This window comes from Acanthochromis polyacanthus, chromosome 5 (assembly GCF_021347895.1).
Source record: "Acanthochromis polyacanthus isolate Apoly-LR-REF ecotype Palm Island chromosome 5, KAUST_Apoly_ChrSc, whole genome shotgun sequence".
Classification (NCBI taxonomy): Eukaryota; Metazoa; Chordata; class Actinopteri; family Pomacentridae; genus Acanthochromis; species Acanthochromis polyacanthus.
Window position 1 is genome coordinate 9,930,517 of NC_067117.1, and position 16,230 is coordinate 9,946,746.

General features: G+C 41.1%; 2 protein-coding genes across 9 annotated transcripts in view; one reads left to right on the top strand and one right to left on the bottom strand.

Moving 5' to 3' along the window:
- megf6b (multiple EGF-like-domains 6b) overlaps positions 1-11,687 on the top strand; it is a 73,050-nt gene extending 61,363 nt beyond the window's left edge. For all 3 annotated transcript variants that reach the window (XM_022219129.2, XM_051947776.1, XM_051947777.1), the window contains 13 exons: positions 88-216; positions 2,220-2,348; positions 2,488-2,616; positions 3,779-3,907; positions 4,066-4,197; positions 4,283-4,411; positions 4,493-4,621; positions 5,515-5,643; positions 5,796-5,924; positions 7,619-7,747; positions 7,857-7,985; positions 9,999-10,127; positions 10,423-11,687. In XM_022219129.2, coding sequence (XP_022074821.2) covers positions 88-216; positions 2,220-2,348; positions 2,488-2,616; positions 3,779-3,907; positions 4,066-4,197; positions 4,283-4,411; positions 4,493-4,621; positions 5,515-5,643; positions 5,796-5,924; positions 7,619-7,747; positions 7,857-7,985; positions 9,999-10,127; positions 10,423-10,487 — 1,616 coding nt within the window. In that variant the 3' untranslated portion in view covers positions 10,488-11,687. The remainder of the gene's footprint in view (positions 1-87; positions 217-2,219; positions 2,349-2,487; positions 2,617-3,778; positions 3,908-4,065; positions 4,198-4,282; positions 4,412-4,492; positions 4,622-5,514; positions 5,644-5,795; positions 5,925-7,618; positions 7,748-7,856; positions 7,986-9,998; positions 10,128-10,422) is intronic.
- kcnab2a (potassium voltage-gated channel subfamily A regulatory beta subunit 2a) overlaps positions 11,388-16,230 on the bottom strand; it is a 92,266-nt gene continuing 87,423 nt past the window's right edge. For all 6 annotated transcript variants that reach the window (XM_051947781.1, XM_051947780.1, XM_051947782.1 and 3 more), the window contains one exon: positions 11,388-15,651. In XM_051947781.1, the coding sequence (XP_051803741.1) occupies positions 15,562-15,651 (90 nt within the window). In that variant the 3' untranslated portion in view covers positions 11,388-15,561. The remainder of the gene's footprint in view (positions 15,652-16,230) is intronic.

Consider the following 16,230-nt stretch of genomic DNA (forward strand, 5'->3'; position numbering starts at 1 on the left):
TTCACACAACAAGGAAAAGCAATCATCCATACGGCAGGTAAAGAAGAGGTCACGAGGTGGTTTGTCTTGTGCGTTTTTTTCTCCCAGAATGCCCTGCGGGGTTTTACGGAGCAGACTGTCGACAGCGCTGCTTGTGCCAGAATGGAGCCACCTGTAACAAGACTAGCGGAAAATGTGCATGTGCCAGTGGATGGACGGGAGCAGCCTGTGAACTGGGTAAGACTCAGGAGGTGTCTGAGTAAGAGTCTCCGTATGGTACCGCAAAACCACATTAAGATAAATCATGTAAAAACTCAGATTTATTACAAGCTTGGTCCTATTTTTGGCAATCATTTGTAATAACATTTAACTCTGCAAACTAATTGCTAAAATCTGGCTAAAGGTTGTCATTGCTGCAAAATCCAGTGAGGTTCAGCCAGTTCATCGTAACCATTTTATGTAAAGGAGAAACTGAAAGTGAATCCACTCAAGATGTTGCCAACAATTACTCATTGCACAGGAGACTGTGTGGATGCTCAACTGCAGCACTGTCATCCAGGAGATCAGCTTGTAAACTGTGGTGAAAGTTTGCATCTGACGACTGAGAACGTTTTTTTTAAACAAGACATTAGCTTTTAGATTTTTTTTCCCACATCTTGATGTTGATTTTACAAAAAACACACACAACAGCTATGGTACAATTAAACATCTGATGTGTGAGGAGTGAAATTATTTGCTTTTTTTTTTTTAAATTTGATTTCAAAATAAATTTTACTTTGTAGTTTCCTACTGATTATATTAAATCTTCAATGAGGGCTTCGATTAAGGACTTGGCAGTAAGCAGCTCACACATGGTTTGACCTGCACATCCAACACTTACATTTAACTGGCAGTTAAGATGGTTCCCCCCAAATGAGCCGGGTTCTGCTCAAGGTTTCTTCCCGTTAAAAGAGAGTTTTTTCTTACCGCTATCACCTTAGCGCTTGCTCTGGGGGTTCAGGCATATGGGTTATGTAAAGCGTCTTGAGACAATTTGAATTGAAATTGGTGCTATATAAATAAAATTGAATTGAAATTGCCCTATAATGATAACATTAACTACTTTGGAACTTGTATTTCTTGTCACTTTTTTTGCCATTCTTCCAGGAAGAGGGGATTTTCTTGGTAGATACAAGTTACTTGTGTTGATTAGAATGATGCGCAGAACTGCAAAAATTTGATTCACTGAATTGCTTAAATCCATCCATTCATCATCTATACACCACTTAATCCTCCTTAGGGTTGCGGAGGGCTGGACCCCAGCTCAGCTGAGTTAGGGTGAAGGCTGAAGGCAGGGAATTGCCAAAATAATAAATATAATTATATATAAATTTTCAATAAATGTCTATAAACTGACATAACTGACAGCCACCAGTGACATCTGTCCACAATATTAACCAGCCAATCAACCAATCAGCAGCGTACCAGCACTTTTGATGGGATATACTGTAATTGAAGACAATGTGAAGCTTTGTCCTTTATATAGATTTTACATTTTCTTGCCCAGTTCTACAACCTCTCATTCAGTAATTCTGAGTTCAGCCTTGTCTTGCTCAAAACCGCCCTGTCAAACCACAGACGTCTGATTTTTGTGAAGCCGTAATGATGCTGGTTAGCCTGGTCAGATATGCAGAAGAATACCATCACCTGAACCCTGAAGTAAACATCTAAAACAGTGGTTGTTTTACAGTGCTCAGGAAATACACCAGTCTGACTTTAATTTGCTGCCTCAGCTCGTTTGTCTTTGCCTGAAGTCTGCTTGTTTGCTGGCAGTGAGTGTGTTCCTGCACCACAGCTCAGTCTGTTCTGTAAAAAGTCTCAGTCGACCCAGTGAGGACATTCCAGCTTTTTCTCCCTCAGAGCTCCACATCACACACTATCCTCCCTCTGTGCCTGTTACAACCTTTCCCCATCAAGCTGTGCCAGGCCCGGCCCCCTCTTCAAGCTCAGGAAACCTCTAATCCTGTCGCAGGAATGTCTTCACCCTCCAACCTCCGAGGCCACTGCCTCTGATTGCCAACTCTACACTCGGTCCAATCATAAATAGTTGGGAAAAAAATCCATAAAGCACTCGTCAGCTGAAATGTGACAGAGCAAGTTTCCCTGTTGTATATAATCCACATCATGACGTCTGTTTTCTTTCTCTTCTCATGTCTCGTGTGTGTGTTTCTTTCTGTGCATGTTGCTGTATGTTTTTACAGAGTGTGTGTCGGGTCGGTTCGGCGCTGACTGCCAGCAGCAGTGTGAATGTGAGAACGGCGGCCAGTGCGACAGACAGACCGGACGGTGCAGCTGCAGCACCGGCTGGATCGGAGAGCGCTGTGAGAAAGGTGAGCCACTCAGTCATAACTAACACACCTACAGACATTTGGACCTCATGGGAGCCGCTGCACTCTGGAAACTGCTGGCGTGGCATTTCTGTGTATTTTCATTAATCATAACCTCTAATTTGCGCCTTCCTCTGCCCAGCGTGTGAAGCCGGGCTGTTTGGTGCCGGGTGTGAGGAGCGATGCCAGTGTGCTCACGGGGCCTCGTGTCACCACATCACAGGAGTGTGTCAGTGTCCACCAGGATGGAGAGGGACGCTCTGTGACAAAGGTACAAATATTTGTAAAGACACCTTAGTGCTTTTGCAACCTCTAGTGGACAGAGGTTGTCGTGCTATTTTAATAATGAAAATGTTATATTTTGCATGCTAGGAGTGCAACATTTTTTTCTTTTTTCAAGTTATTTGTTTGGTCTTTTGTTGGATTTAGATTCAAGATTCAAAACCTTTATTTATCACAAACACAATTATAAAGTAGTATAATGCGCAGTTAAATGCACCTGTTCCGAATTGAAACAATAACAATGAAGAATAACAATGAAACAGTAGAGAGGCCGACAGGAAAGCAGGGGCTTACCGTTACTGTCATTGTAGTTGCTTATTTTCTTAATTAAGTGATCAGTTGTTTGGACTATAAATGCTAAAAAATGTTAATCTGTGTTTCCAAAGCTGAAAATAACCTAGATAAAGACTCTCAGTTTGCTGGGGGAGTAAAGAAGGCAGAAAATGTTCAGATTAAATATGTTGGAATCAGAGATTGTTCCCCTGAGAAATTACTGAAACCAATTAACTGATCATTTGACATTTGACGATGCTGAATAATTGATTAATCGGTTAATAATTGAAGCTGTTCTATATTATCAGGAAGCATGAGAGACAACATTTTAGCTCTACCTCTTTCACTGATATGTTACACACTTGATGTTAGTATCAGTTTCATCTAGACTGTACTTATATTGCTACTCTTTCAAATCTAGGTGACTCTTATTGCATGTTTGGCCCAGAAGAGTGATCCCTCCTCTGTCGCTCCTTTTCGGTTTCTCTCCCTTTTATTTCAATGAAACATTTTCTTTCTAGAGTTTCCTCATCTGAATATAGGGTCTGATGGTAGTAGTTGAGTAATTTTGCTCAGATTGTTAAACACCGCCTTGTCTTATAAAAATGCTTCTTATTAAAATTGTGCTTATCAGAGCCTTCGCACGTTGCATGAGGAAAAATATAGCAGCTATTAAAAAACAGACCCAAAGCAATGAAAAAAAGCTGTAATTGTCAGGGAAAATTGCACTGTTTGACATTTGCAGCTACTGCAAGATTAAAGCTGAGAATTTAATAAAGTAATTTCCTGTGAAGGGCTTCAGATTTATTGACCCTTTTGGCATCAAGGGGACGTGTAGGATAAAATATCCAAGACTGAGTTTCTTCTGCTTCCCTCAGCCTGTTTGCCGGGTACATTTGGAAAGAGTTGCATGCAGCGCTGCAGCTGTGCTCAGGGCACGTCCTGCCACCACGTCTCTGGAGAGTGTGGCTGTCCTCCTGGATTCACTGGCAACGGCTGTGAACAGAGTGAGTTCTCCTGTCTGCCAAATCCACCGCTTCAGAAAACAAAGTGTTCTCCTTGGTTTTACAAGCTCAAAGATGCTGGAATAGAAGACATATTTCAGGTGCCTGAGAAGGAGAAACATCTCTAGCACTCTGTCCAACTGGACCTTTCCGTCTCTCAGCTTGTCTTCCAGGAACATTTGGACAAAACTGTAACCAGGTCTGTCAGTGCTCAGAGACGAACCAGCTCTGCCACCCGGTGTCTGGATCCTGCTACTGCGCTCCAGGTTTCCAGGGCCCCAAATGTGACCAAAGTATGCGTGAAGAGAAAATTCATACATGAATATTATTATGCTGAGCAAGTAAATAAATATCTGACAGTGTGTTTTTCTGCTTCAGCCTGTGGAGAAGGTCGTTACGGTCCAAACTGTGAAAGAGAATGTCAGTGTGAAAATGGAGGGAAGTGCGTTCCTTCCACTGGAGCCTGTGAATGTCCGGCAGGATTTATAGGACCGCGCTGCAACATCAGTGAGTCACACTTTCATAATGACAGCGAATAAATATACGAGTGTGAAGTGACATGAGTGTGGTGTGTCTCCGTGGCGACAGCGTGTCCAGCAGGGCGTTACGGCGTCGACTGTACCCGGGTGGCGCTGTGTGGAGACGGAGCTCAGAACGACCCGGTCACCGGTCGGTGTGTGTGCACGCCTGGACGGAGAGGACAGGACTGTGGACACGGTGAGCTTCTCATTGTTATTGATTGACATCCCACTTTTTATCTGTGCCCTCTAGGAGTTTAACCCTCCCGTTGTCCTCATTTACGGGCACCAAAAAATATTGTTTCCTTGTCTGAAAAAAATCCAAAAATTCAGCAAAAAAAATTCCAAAATTTCTGAAACCTTCAGGAAGAAAATTCCAATAATTCCTTAAAAGTTTCCCTTAAAAGTTTTATTTGAAAAAACAATTCTTCTAAATATTAAAAAGAAATGAGCAAAAATCTTCCAAAAAATCCTGAAAATATGTAAAGTGATTACATATATATCAATAAAACCTCTGACATATTCTTTAATAACATTCAGAAAAAAATCAACCAAAATCCAGCGAATTTCGCTGGATTTTGGTTGATTTTTTCTGAATGTATTAAAGAAACAGCTTTTTGACATTTCTTTTTTCCACCAAAAAATTTTCAAAAATTTCCCAAAAATGTTGAGAATGTGGACATCTGAGGTTTCACTGTGAAAACATATTTTTTTCCACATTTTCAAACTTTAAAATGGGCCAATTATGATCTGCAGGACGACATGAGGGTTAAAACAATGTCAGATCTCTGAATAAGCGGCCCGTTTATCATCTCACAGTCTAGACTCCTCTGCAAGCTTCCATTAGTGTCATCGTCACTGTGCTTACTGTGATGGATCATCTCAATCTGGCAATTTTCATATCTGTGTATGAAAATTGCCAGATTGCTGTGAAGGGACCGAGGACACCAAACAGTTTTTACAGAGTTGACATACTACAGCTGAAATAATTTATTTAAAGAACAAACTTCTTGTCATCTTGTTTCCTTGCTCATTTATTCACCTGTCTGGATGTTTGCTTCACTTTAATTGAATGTGTGTGTTGGGCCTCAGGCTGCCCTCCAGGCTGGTTTGGGGCCGACTGTGCCCATCGTTGTAACTGCAGTAATGGAGGAGTGTGTGACTCTGCAACGGGCAATTGTACCTGTGGTCTGGGCTGGACGGGTGCACACTGCAACACAGGTGACAACACTTTGGTCATGTTCATTATTTGCATCTTTGCTCATTAGTGCACACAGTCTCTAGCCTGCAGTAGCATGTTGGAACTAAACTTAATAAAGGAATGAGGTTGATATGTTTTTACTTAAATCTCCCTTTTGCTCATTTTGTCCCAGAATGTCCTGCGGGCAAATTTGGTGCCAACTGCCGGCTGAAATGTAACTGTCAAAATAACGGCACTTGTGACAGAGTGATGGGGACGTGTCAGTGCGGTCCAGGCTTCTACGGACATCTGTGTGAACACGGTGAGAACTGAACAGACAAACCCACACAAAGACTGATGGAAGTGTCTTAAAGCGCCCATATTATGATTTGTGGATATTTCCTTTCCTGTTATACAACCGATTTGCTGTGCCTGTGAAGGTGCAGCCATACAATCCGCATCTCAAAGGGAGTTATTCTGTCCCACAGACAAAAATGCTTTTACCTACACCACTGTTCAAAAGTTTGGGATCACCCAGACAATTTCATGTTTTCCATGAACATACAACCTTTTATTCACGTGCTAACATAATTTCACAAGGGTTTTCTAATCATCAATTAGCCTTTCAACACCATTCCAACACAGGAGTGATGGTTGATGGAAATGTTCCTCTGTACCCCTATGGAGATATTCCATTAAAAATCAGCTGTTTCCAGCTAGAATAGTCGTTTACCACATTAACAATGTCTAGACTGGATCTCTGATTAATTTAATGTTATCTTCATTGAAACAAAATGCTTTTCTTTAAAAAATAAGGACATTTCTAAGTGTCCCCAAACTCTTGAACGGTAGTGTATCTGATGTGCATCTTTTGAAATCCAGGCTTCCCTTCCATTACTTATCGGAACTCGTCCTCAATCAAAAATTGAGCAGCTGCCTTGCATTCTGCCATTATTCCATAATAAAGCAGACCGACATCTCCATAATCATAGATTTGGGATTGCAGTTTGTACCAACATTTCTCCTCTCCTCCTGTTGGGTCAGCTGACCAATCAGAGCAGGGCTTTAGTAGGAGGGCTGACTGAAAATGGGCTTCAAACTGTCTCTCAAAGGTCAAATCCATATTTGATATTCATCCAGTGTTGTCCAAAAACACATCAGTGAGCTGCCCAGTTGCTCACGTTCTTTCATTAAAATGAACATGGACACTACAGCAACATCCTGCTGCTTTTCATGCTCTTATTATACTGCATATTTTATTAAAGTTCCTTTACTGCTCAGAGTCAAGTCCAGACTGACCCTTTTAGAGCTGATGAGCAGTGAGATTTATCATTTATGTTGATTTGGGGAGAGACAGCGGACCAAGTTTGAGTTTGTCCTCCTAAAAAACAGATTCTTTCAAATTAAAGAGTACGCCAAATAACCTCTGGTGCAGCAAACAAATGCACTATTTATTCTATTTATGTGAACTTCAGAAAATTGTTTAGGTTTAATACGTATGAGTATATATTTAGGACCTCCTCGAACTTAGTTTTCTGTAATTTTAATCTTTTTTATTAGATTATTTTATTAAAGCCAGCACCATTCTTTTAAAGAATTAATTGTTAATGTGATGAACACAGAGGCCAAAACAGGGTGACTGCAAGGGCTGGATACGGGATTATAGAGGAAATAAAATACTGTAATCTTTATGTCAAAACAATACTTATGATAGTTCAAACGTATTTTTCATTTAACGTAAGAACCCAGTTAGTCATACAAGAACTTTGCCACCATGAAGTCACAACTTTGAATGTGAACAGTAGAAATCTGACCATACATCTGATGCAACATTTCAGTCTGTGCTGAAATAAAAAGCACTGAGGATCAATATCAAGTCGTGTTTCTGCTTCATCTCTGCACTGGGAGCTTTCATTTAGAGGTGACACAGTTAAACTCTGGGGTTTAGGTCTCTGTAGTATATTTATCATTTACTAAAAGTCAACCATGAAGTTCAATGTTAAATCCCCCCGTCAGCCTGTCCTGCTGGTCTCCACGGCCCACTCTGTCAGCTGCAGTGTGACTGTCTGAACGGCGCCTCCTGCCACCCGGTGTCTGGACTCTGCATCTGTCCTCCAGGATACCACGGAGCCCGCTGCCACAGAGGTCAGTCAGACAGGTTATAACAGGATTACTGGCATCTCTTTTTTTTTCCCTCTCTGGTGTAATTTATTCTCTTTGCAATAGATTTTCACACCCCCAGTGTTTCTCCCAGTTTGTGAACAGGGCAGCTACGGTCAGGGCTGTGGGAAGGTGTGCGACTGCGAAGACGACACTCCTTGTGATCCTGTGACGGGAAGATGCCTCTGCTCCTCGGGGAAGACCGGACCCAGATGCGACATCGGTAATCCTTGACAGTCTTTTCTAACTTTGACAACACAAGGAGACATCTGTGCCATCTTTACTGGCAAAAGTTCTCTCTAAGTGCAGTGATCAGTCATGTGACACAGAGTGGGTAGGAAGGCATTTTCTGCTGGATTCTATTTGTCAAACACACGACCTTTTGGAGGATTTTATTCAATAACTTTGAAATTAGCCTGTAGACTTAACTATAAATGCGAAAGACTGGAAGATACTTGACTTTTTTTTCCATTGACAGGCCCAGATGAAAAATGTAGTTGGAAAATAATGTTTTGAAAGGCTGGATGTAGTATTTCATGTTTTGTTCATCTCTCATATAGTTCTATGTCCACTATGAGTGAATATTGTGTTTTGTTGTGGTGGACAAATTATTCGGATACTTCAGTAAAAGCAGCAATAATTTGACAAAAAGCTCCACGACAAGTATGTATTATTGGCCAAATGCATGTAAAGTATCAAGGGTGGAAAATTTAAAAAAAGATCACTAAAGTTTGTTAACAGTAGTGGGAAACTGATGTTTTTGCTACTTTAGGAAGTCAAAATATTACAATGAGACAAAATTAAAAACTTTCATTGGCTATTGCACTTTATTCATACAGGAAAAGCTCCCAAATGTATAAGTTTACAAGTTGAAAGGTTTTTAGTTCTGTCATGTTTTGATCTGAAAGTAGCAAGAACATAAATTTCAGTCTACTTTTGCAGCTGACTATGCTTTAATACGCATTATATTTCACTTGAACTACTTTATATCCCGCTGGGGAAGTTTATTCTGATGCGAGTCATACAGTGATTGGAGAAAAGTTTTCAGACAACCTTAAAATTTTACACAATCTCAAATATTATCATGAAAAATCTTTTTTGTGTTTCAAAAGGCATGGCTGCATTAGACAGACACAAACAAATAGAAATTATATTTTTTGGGTCTATTGTTTGCAACTAAAACGAACAAGACTAAATTCTACCAAAATGAACCAACACTCAAAATTTCTTATTTTTTAGTAAACTGGTCAATTCTGGTCAGTTTTTAATGGATTTTTTTAGGATTTGTTTAGTATTATGACTGAGATTGTACTAAAATAAATTGCACTTGAAGAGTGCACAAAGAGTGATTCTTAATGTAATACACATGCAAACGAATGGGGTGTTTGAAATCTTTTTCCACCGTATGTGTTCCACTGTATGTGGTGTGAGAGTCACTTTGAATCTGTAATGTAACCAGTAACTAGCAGTTAAACGCATGTAGTGGAGTAAATGGTACCACATTGTAGTAGAATTGGGTGGCTGTTTGTACTGAAGTGCAGCAGGTGAGTAAATGTATTTAGTGTGTTTCCCACCACTGTGACTCACATGGTTAATCAGCATAGTGTGTGTAATGAAACCAGAAACATCCTTAGATGAAGGAAAATCTGAAAACTTTAGTGAATAAAGCAGGAGGAGAGTTGGAGCGTCTGCTTGATTTTGTCATTTAACCCTTGTGTTGTCCTGTGGGTCAAAATCCGTTTAAGTTCGAAAATGTGGATAAAAAAATATTTTCACAGTGAAACTTCTGATGTCCACATTTTCAACATTTTTGGGAAATCTTTGAACATTTTTTGGTGGAAAAAGAAATGGTCAAAATGTTTCTGAAGAATATTCATTAAAAAAAAAATCAACCAAATTTGACTGGATTTTGTTTGAATTTTTTTGTGAATGTTCTTAAAAAATATTAGAAGTTTTACTGATATATAAGGAATCATCATTTACAAGAATTTTCTTGCCAAATTTTGTTTTTTTATACAAAACTTTGAAGGGAAACTTTTAAGGAATTACTGGAATTTTCTTCCTGAAGGTTTTTGCAAATTTTCAGAAATTTGGAGAATTTGTTGCTGAATTTTTGGATTTTTTTTCAGACAAGGAAACAATATTTTTTGGTGCCCGTAAATGAGAACAACAGGAGGGTTAAACAGCTCATTCACTGCTGTGTAGTTTCATTAAATACATTTTTGTTCTGTGTCAGACTGCAGAGTGAACCATTTCGGGCCGGACTGCTCAGAGACCTGCAGGTGTGAGAACGGAGCTCAGTGTGATCGCCGCAACGGCCGCTGCAGCTGCCTGCACAGCTGGATCGGACTCTCCTGTCAGGAAGGTGCAGTAATGACTAAAACACACACACACCCTGCTGTGTTAACTCCTACTTCGTGACTGCATCCACACAGGCGGCAGGTGACGGCCTTTGCTGACTCTTGAGTCAGAGCAGAAGGGACATTTTTGCTGAGTTGGCGAAATGAGAGTACATAACTGGTGTAAGTGCTGACAGCGTTCAGTTAGCGTCCGTGTGCGGCTGAACTGCAGAGGCTGCACTTTCCTGCACAGAGGCTTTTTGTTCTGATTGAATATGGATGCTGTGTTTGCTGAGCTGGACTTTGTGTGCGTCTCCTCAGGTGGACCCCCACCTCTCACCTCTGGGAGCAGCAGAGGAAACTCGCAGCAGAACAACTCATTATAGCGGCTCCACGCAGCTCTAACTGGGACCGAGGAGCAAGTTTATACTGAAGTGACTCAAGTGAGTGAAAGCGATAGCAGCTGGAAGATTCATGGAAATGGACTCTCTGATGAGAACTGCAATTCCATATTTCGAGCTGAGCTGGATGCTACTTTTTTCCCCCCCCCAATGCCAAAGTGTCCTTTGAACTGTTCTGGTTGGTGTCGTCAGCCTCCCACCACTGCTAGATTGAGATTTCCCAAAATGGAACATGAAAGCCGTTTAATCTTCAGGATAAGAATTTCTTCCAAAAATTTACATCCAGAGTGCAGCGTCAGATAAATGGGGGTGTGTTTACTGCACTTTTACTACATTGTATGTAATATTTTTATTCCTCAAAATACCTTTTGCAGGTACTGTATATAAAATAATCTCTAATTTTTTAAAGAAACCGGTGATATTACTGAATATGATGAAACTTCTCACACTGAGGCATTTTTTGTAACTATATTTCATTCTTATGAAGTTGTTTTTCAGTCTGTACAATATGAAGTATGACTCTCAGTCCAATGGTGCTACGGTGCTTTACTGTACAGGGCAACAAAGACGATAATGATCCTGATATCACAGTGGAGCACATTTCTGTTGACTAAATACAAAGTTACAGTTCAATGTAAATGACTTAAGATGACACAGCTAGCATTCATTTGCACCTTCTATTTTCATATGAGCTGATTTTGTGTATAAATTGCTTCATATTTATATTTCACACAGTTGTATACAGTTTAAAATGCGTCTTTGTTTTTCACTGGATTACAGCGACTTTGCAGCTTCAACGAATTCCGGTAACCATCGTAAAAAAAAAAAAAAAACCGAAAAGGAGGCTTTAGAAATCGATGCCAATAAAGACAGACACATCCAGGATTTGTTTACCATTCTTATTTTTATCATTATTTCATTGAAGATCGAAGCTGTACATCCTGTCTAAATTTCAGATTCAAGCACAGTGCAGATAGCAACGCCTGCAACAGAAAAGTCAAATGAAAAGAGAAAAGGCAGAGGTGATCACAACCAGAAATATGTACAAAGGTCAACGTATGTACAGGAGATACCAGGCTCTCACTACGTCATCTTCAGAGTGAATTCAGTCCACCGTTGCATTCGAGCATTCCTCATAATGCATACACAACAGAGCAAAAAAAAAAGAAGCTTTTCTTTTTGTCAGTCATCAAATCAATACAATACCGATAGGAAAAATGCAGCATGATGAAAATGAAAAAAAAAAGTTCTTTTAATTCTCTCTACTGCATTAAAGGCTAAAACATAAAAATATATTCTCTGTATAACCTAGAACCTTCTGTAAAATAAGCTCTTATCCATCTGTGGGTCTGTTTCATGTCTGAACTAGTCATTAAAATGTTAGAACAGCAAATATGATGAAACGAGGACCTCTTAAAGCATTAATTTCTCCTACACGGGTGAGGACACCAGACAGATGCACATCAGCTTCAACACATGAACTTATTTCTACAATGTGCGCGGACCTTCTCACGCTACGTTGAGCGGGTCGGCGCTACGAGAAATAACGCTGATGGCCGAACAAAACGCACAGCGATACAATTCAAAGGAAAAGCTCGACAACTTAGGAAAGGCGCTTATTCAAGTTCTTGCCAGGAATCAAATGAGAAGATTGATGCCGGCCTCATGTTTGTCTGCTAAACGTGACATCACAGACTGGAGAATGGGCTGGTACACCAAAGCTCACTAAAAAATGCCTCATATGTTCTTTTTTTTAAAATACAAAGGCAGGAATTTGCCATTTTATGAGAGCTCTGAACAGGTCAAAAGCTTTAAAGCAAATGAGGGCAATATTCACTCAATGATATTACAAAGCCAAAACAGTTGTAGAACAGCAAATGTTCTGTATTTAAAGAGCTAACTGGAAACGCTGGGTGCACTGAAATATCCTTCTACCTTACTAAACATATAATAAGCCAGACAAACATTTAGTACGTCCCAATACAGAACATGTCAAATGTAGTATTCCAACAATACAGGGATGTCTTCCTACATCCGCCTGCATTGTCCAGCCTTAAAGCCAGCAGGCTTTTCTGGCTATTCTGACCCACAATCCTCTGCACAGCGGAAGATCACATCACACGTCACAGTGTCTTACACAAGTATAAACAAGCTTGATGTGACGAGAGTGGACAGACAGAAGACAGCTACTCATTGTCAGGTCATCATCACTTGGTTTAAATGTTCGGTTATGATCAGGTGTTGTAAAGATAACTATGCGGTATTGGGTAACTTTGGATTCAGGTTAAGCACAAAAGAAAATGACTGGTTGGGAGTACATCTGGACAGAAGTCAAACCTGCACATGACGGGTGACTATTTCTTGGCAGCGACTGGGAACTTCTTCAAGTCTCTGCTGTCAAATGATAACACCATGGAAAAGGGCTAATTGTTACTTTTACACTTTGGTTTTCGCATGGATTAATCAAACAAGCTATAATGTGTTGATCTCTGGGCTTTACAGATGCCAGAAGTCAGACTTTTGTTAGCTTAAGACAGGTTTAGAAAAGTCAGTGGTCATCCTTAGCAGATAGATATGAGCACGACATCAAACTTCTTTAATTTTTCGACAAGAAAACAAACCCATTCCTCAAGATGTCAGCTTTTTCCTTTGAAGTCTCAGACTTCTACTCAACTCCCTGCAGATGAAAATATTAAGACACAGGAACTCCACAGACTAATGAACTAAATGCTCTTTGTTTATCTTTATTTCCTTCTTCTGAGAAAACGGCGTCGGCTTGTGCCACTTTTATTTACTCAGACATACAAGACACGGCAAATCAAACCGATACAGGGATCAACTGATACGACAGGCTAAAGCGTGGGATTTGTTTAGTCGTCCCCCTTACTCATACACACCGACACACACACACGCACACACCCGACCAACAGCAGAGATGTTTGATCACTCCGCTGTTGGAGTAGCACTGAAGCAGACTGCAGACCTCAGCCACACCAACACCACAGTGATGTTCACTTCGATTATCCACTTCAGCCGAGGAACTCTTATGTCTCATTCACATCATCATTTGCTCTAATATGGCAGTTTCTTAATCTGCACTTGTTTTTTTTTTCTGCTAAGAATCAACAGTTTATCAGCTGTTAGTAAAGATTTGTTATCTACACGTGTTAGTAAGCTGAGAAGCATCACCTTGCTTGTCCTGTAGGTACTGTAGGCCGGGTGAAGAGGGTCCATGCTTAGAGGATGTATCACATGCTATCCACTTGTGCTTAAATCACAGTAAGAGAGCACCCGAAGGACAAAATGATATAGGGTGGCGTCAAAATGTCTGCGATAATACTTCTGACGTGTCTCAGGTAATCCGCCACCTGAAACAAACCTTACCAATCCTAAAGCACTTAGCTGTACTACGCATTCTGTATATGAAGGACATATTTGTGAACTAGTATAACAGCTTGATCAAGTAAAGATATATATGGAGTAAAGTCCATACCATAGATAGATAAGCTGGACAGCACATGCTTCAAGATGATTCCTATAATCTTGCAGGAAGTGAGAGTGAAACACTGGGGTATGACGTCTAAAAGAGATGAAGAAGATCTTTGGCTCAAGCCACGCTAACATGTCACTGGTCCTCCCCAGTGTCCACACACGAAAGAAAGACAGACGGCTAAATAAACCTCCTGACCATGTGCACGCCAACACACCACTGAAACCACCCGCTCTGTTCCCTGAGCTGCTGCCGCTCACTGATTAACAGGCCAAACAACTCCTTCCTCCCACTTAGGGAGCAACAGACGCCACTTCCACCAGTCAGCGTTCCCGTCTGCACTGGAGACATGTGACCAGCCAGCCAAAGAGGGAGCTCTGGAGCTGCTCGTCTACACCAAAGCCCAAAGCACAGCTTGATGTAACTGTAAATAAGGCAAAATACTTGAACAAAATTTGATCAAGGAGAGGTTTTCCATGAGATGTGGAGCCAGCACTGATATGACCACTTCCTATACAGCAAACCCTCAGCCCCGACGAAAACCAAGAACAGTGGCTGGGTAGCACAGTGAAGCAGGACACTGCGTTTGATTTAACACGACTACAGTTCCTACTGATAGGGATGAATAAACAGCTCATCTCTTCAGTGGCAGACGAGTTGTCTGGACACATCAGCCTAAGCTCCTAAGCTCCATCGTGGTGGACGGTTCACTGGTCAGGATGGAGGAGCTTCTCTCGTCTCCTCAGTCCTGTTGAATTCGGGACTTCAGCTCCACGTTTAGCCAGCAGGAGCATCAGAGCATTAGGCTGAACGAGTGCAATGCCAGTGAAGACACAGAGGGAGGATGAAGGGAGGGACTGATCAAGAGGCGATGTGATTCTATAGTGCAATGGCTGTGAGATAAGACGATTGTAATATCCATCCTCTCCCCTCCTTAAAACTGCCCTCCAACACCTTTACTGACAGTACTAAAGTGCTAATTGTTAAAGCCCTCGAGCAGGCTCTGGTAATGTCGACAACACAAACTTTCCTTTCAGAGAAACTCTTGACGGACTTGTACAGTACACAGGTGTTTGTAAACAGAACATCCAAGGAACAAATGCATGGCTATGGTACATGTGCAACAGTAGTTCTCATATTTCATACAGTATGAACTTCATCTTTCTTTTAGTTGCATTCGGTTTTAGTTAAAGAGAAAAGAAAAGAGAAATCTGGCTGCCAAGCAAGCGTGTGCTTATTTTTTTTTAAAAAGGTATTTTTCTCTATGGTTTTAAAATACGTTCAGCTGAATTGAATGTATAACTGATTTAAGTATGAGCGCATATCCCTAACCTCTCTTCCGCTTTTGTCTTTCTTTGTCAATCCCGTCGCTTCCCATGGAGGTGACTGTATTTTTTCCCCCTTTTTCTTATCTTATCCCTGTAACTCTAAATGAGGTGCCCTGCGTGGCCTTGGTGTGGCCAGACTCATGCGCCAGGGTCTCACTCAGTAAAAGCTCAAGCAAACAGAGGATCAGGCAAAGGTGGGGCACTGCGGCTGCAGCCCTGCCGGGCGGGGCAGTGCCACACGTTAGGAGCGGTAGTCCTTTTTACTGTACGGCTTGTTCCCCAGGATGCTGTCCACCTCATGTGTGATGGACGACGACAGCTTTGGAAGAACCTGTGAGAGGACAGACAGACACAAAGGGTGAATACATTCCCCACATGTATAGTCAGTGTAGAAGTAGGCAGCTTTTCGAACTTTTAAGTGACTTTAGTCTCTTACATTAACAATTTAACAGCTTGATATTTGAGTTTGCTTCAGTACTTTTCCTAAAAGTAGCAGCAAGAACAAGGTAAAATATATCACACTAAGAAAAACACTTTACCTAAAATATTAACAGCAGCAGCACAGTGAAATCACTGCAGTGGAACTTCTCATTATGCTGCAGAAAGTTCTGTCACAGTGTTCTGTATTACATTGTTTGATTATTGCAGATGCATTCGGTCTGCACTGCGGAACTTAAGTCTCTCCCTTCTGGCAGCGAGAATAATTTCACACTCTCAACACATGCTTATGCTTTGCTGTTGATCGTTTTCCTTTTCAGACTGTAATCCTTCCTCTGAGTTTCTTTTGCATCACAAACTTCTCTTGGATGCTTCCGAGGTTTTCTGGCCAAACTTCTAGTTGCTGCAGCCATACTCTGTCTCTGTTAGTTTCTCTGTCGCTCACAGTTTCTCTCAGGGTTTGTGAGCAGCA